The 3713-nt window shown below is 44.4% G+C and overlaps 1 protein-coding gene across 1 annotated transcript; it reads right to left on the minus strand.

The window, feature by feature from the left end:
* Nucleotides 1-761: 761 nt before the first annotated feature.
* Nucleotides 762-2385, minus strand: LOC119525956 (vascular endothelial zinc finger 1-like). Its single transcript, XM_037824733.1, is given in 2 exon segments — nt 762-2277; nt 2280-2385. Coding segments are annotated over 2 exon segments (1554 nt in total). The 3' UTR covers nt 762-829.
* Nucleotides 2386-3713: the final 1328 nt, after the last annotated feature.

The raw sequence follows: 3713 nt of genomic DNA on the forward strand, positions 1-3713 counted from the left end.
GGAGCTTGCCTGTCCGCACGCTTGACTTTTCTTACCAAAACACAATTTGTATATTTTGGATGGGTTCTTCTTCTTCTTGTTTTCGTTTTTAAGTTTTAATTTTTTAAAAAAGTCAACTACAATGCTATAGTCCATCAGGATTAATATGCTAAGCAATATTTACATCTCCAAATATCAGGTCACAATCCCTATTATATGTTGAAGTTAGAATGATAAATTATCATATACTTTGCATATCAGAGCTGGTATCACCTTTCCCATAGGGAATGCTGCCTGAAATTAACATATTCCCAAAGGTAAAATGCATATTCTTTGAAATGCATTTTATTATGACAATGCATGTATTTACTCATAAAAACAATAAACATAGACAATTCTACACTAGCTCTCGGTCCATGGATTTAGAACTTCAGGTTAAAGTCAGCCATCCACCTTGTTTAGGGAAAAGAGTTCTGCTAGTGTTTAGAATAAACGATTTTGGGGGATTAGAAACAGTAATGCTGTTTTTGTTTTATTTTGAAATGGGTTTTGCTTTTTTATGATTGGTTTTAATTCTGGCATTTCATCTTGCCAACAAATACCCTGTTTAAGCAATGCTGTTAGCTAAAAGGAATTTCTGATTAAACTAAAGTGGTCCAGGGATAAGTTACATACTCACCCTACTTTGAACAATCCCAATCAAATTGGAAAAAAATGCTACTACATTCTTACTAACTAACATAATAAAATCTCCCAATTTCATCAAGGTTTACTTTTTGCTTTAATCAACCAGAAATAAGTTGCTGGTAAATATTTACTTTAAACCCATATTTTGATTTTTTAATACTGCTTACCAAGGTGGTGATGTAGGCAAAGCTTGGGGTAAGAAAGGCATACTCTCTACAGGCCTCATTGCTATATTGAGAGGGGCAGCTAATGTCATAGGCATGGGCAGGTTCATTGGAGACGTGATCATCACAGGGTGTGCTATATTCACTGGGGCAGTGACAGGGGTGGGGAGATTGACTGGGGTAGTGAGTATTAAAGGAGAGGTCATGGATAATGGACTGGTTATAGTTACAGGGTGCCCTATGTTCATTGGGCTGGTTATGTTAACTGCACTTGAAACATTTACTGGACTTCTCATGCTCATTGCAGCTGCCACTGTGACTGGGTTTGACATAGTCCCAAATGACACAGAGGATGTTATATTGAATGGAGTAGTGAGAGTCACAGGTGTCGCAGCAGCCGTGGAGGTTTGGCACAGGTTAGCAGCTTCTTTCTTTCTTGCTTTGACAGCTTCTTCCCATAGTCTCAGTGACTCTACCTGCTTCCCTGGCCAGCTTGTCACATGCTGCTGCTGCTGCTGCTGCTGCTGTTGCTGCTGCTGCTGCTACTGCTTCTGGTTGCTGGTCTCTTCATTCATACATGTTTTATTGATGCCTTGTTTACATGTATTACAGTTGATACTTTGGCTCTGCCCATGTGTCTTTAAGTGGCTGGTGATGTATCCTGCACTCAGAAGTTTCCCACAGATATTACACGATACCTTGCCTTCGTGGCGTACCATGTGTGTCCGCAGTCTGTCTTTGGTGCCAAAGGCAGCAGTACATGTTTGGCATTTGAAGGGTCTTTCTGTTGAATGGACATGTTTTACGTGACAGCTTAAGTGGTCAGGCCTCGAAAAGCCTTTCCCACAAACACTGCAAGTATAGGGTTTGGTGATGCCTCCTTCATGAGACCTCACATGGTAGGTTATCCGGTCCTTCCTCTTGAAGCGCTGATGACAAATAGGACACCCGAAAGGCTTTTCGTCCAAATGGGAGAGCTTGTGCCGACTGAGGTGGTATACGTCTCGGAAGGCCTTCCCACACATCTCACAAGCATGGTTTTTCTTGACAGGCTTACTGGGTTTCTTGACAGACTGGGTCATGGGCATAGCTGTGGAGCTGGCACCGCTGCTGGGGTTGGTGCCCAAGGAAGATGTAGTGACTGTTGACAAGATGCCTGCAATGGTGGAGACCAATGAAGTTCGGCTGCTGTCCCCAGCGATGGTGGAGATAAGTGGAACCACCGTGGTGGGGGTTTTCTTTGACCGGGACACCATCTTGATCCCTGTGTGGCAGGACTCATGGCACCTCAGGTGATAGCTGTCCCTGAAAGCTTTACTGCAGTAAGTGCACACAAATGAAGTTTTGGGTTTTTCTTTTTTAATCCCAATGGTATCCTTTAATGTTTCTGGTGCAGCCTGAGGTTTTTGAGTTATTGGTATTGGAAGCAATGGTTTCTGATCAGGGGCTCCACAGCAGAGCTCAGGAGGGGCAGCAAGCTGTTCTGTGCTGCCTGCTGTTGGTGATGGGAGGCTTCCTGGACCTGGAACAGGAACGCGGTCCAGTTGGCCTCCATGGTTGCGGCGGCCAACCCCCTCCTCCCCACTCCCCCCGCTCGGGGAGCCTCCTCAGCCAGAGGAGGCGACAACAAAGTGGCGGTGGCGGCAGCGGCAGCAGCTCCTCAACGTGGCAGCGCGGAGCGCGGCCACTTCCGGTAACCTCCGGGACACACCAGGGCTGCGGTGAGCGCACGCCGGGGGGGGAGGGGGGGGGGGAGTGGGGAGAGCCCCAGCCCAGCCACCGCTGCCCCCAGTTGCTCGGACCCCTTCTGGGCGTCCCCGCAGCCAGCTCACCTCCACCACCCTATTTTTAACACCTTGCAAAGTTGACATTCATTTGTTCTCCCTGATGTAAAAACATATTTGTACATTTTGTCACAATTGTTGAGCACTCTAGGTTTCACTGAGTTACACAGTCCCAGTCCTTATCTTTCCTTTTTCCTTCTGGTGTCCCACATGCTCCTAACCTTACTCTTTCAACCATACTCCCAGTCATCTTTCTTCAGTGTACTTATATTGCTGTGCTACCATCACCCAAAATTGTGTTCCAAATGTCTCACTCCTGTGTTCCTTTCTGTCTGTGGTGCTCCCTTTAGTGTTTCCTGTAGACCAGGTATCTTGTTCACAAACTCTGCCATTGTCTGTTTGTCAGAGAATATTTTAAGCTCTCCTTCATATTGGAAGGACAGTTTTGCCAGACATAGGATTCTTGGTTGGTGGTTTTTCTCTTTCAGTATCTTAAATTATATCACCCCACTTCCTTCTTGCCTCCATAGTTTCTAATGAGAAATCTGCACATAGTCTTATCAAGCTTCCTTTGAATGTGATGGATCACTTTTCTTTTGCTGCTTTCAGGATTCTCTCTTTATCTCTGACATTTGATAATCTGATTATAAGTGTCTTGGCATAGGCCTATTCAGGTTTATCTTGTTTGGGGTATGCTGCACTTCTTGGATCCGTAATTTTATGTCTTTCATAAGAGATGGGAAATTTTCATTGATTATTTCCTCTATTATTGCTTCTGCCCCTTTTCCCTTCTATTCTCCTTCTGGGACACCCATGACTTGTACATTCATGCGTTTAATGTTGTCATTCAGTTCCCTGAGATGTTGCTCTTATTTTTCCATTCTTTTCTCTATCTGTTCTTTTGTGTGTAGGATTTCAGGTGTCTTGTTCTCCAGTTCCTGTGTGTTTTCTGCTGCCTCTTGAGATCTGCTGTTGTATGTCTCCATTGTGTCTTTCATCTCTTGTGTTGTGCCTTTCATTTCTATAGATTCTGCCAGTTGGTTTTTTGAACTTTTGGTTTCTACCTTATGTTTGCCTAGTGTTTTCATTATACACTTCA

The sequence above is a fragment of the Choloepus didactylus genome, assembly GCF_015220235.1.
Source record: "Choloepus didactylus isolate mChoDid1 chromosome Y unlocalized genomic scaffold, mChoDid1.pri SUPER_Y_unloc2, whole genome shotgun sequence".
Taxonomy (NCBI): Eukaryota; Metazoa; Chordata; class Mammalia; order Pilosa; family Megalonychidae; genus Choloepus; species Choloepus didactylus.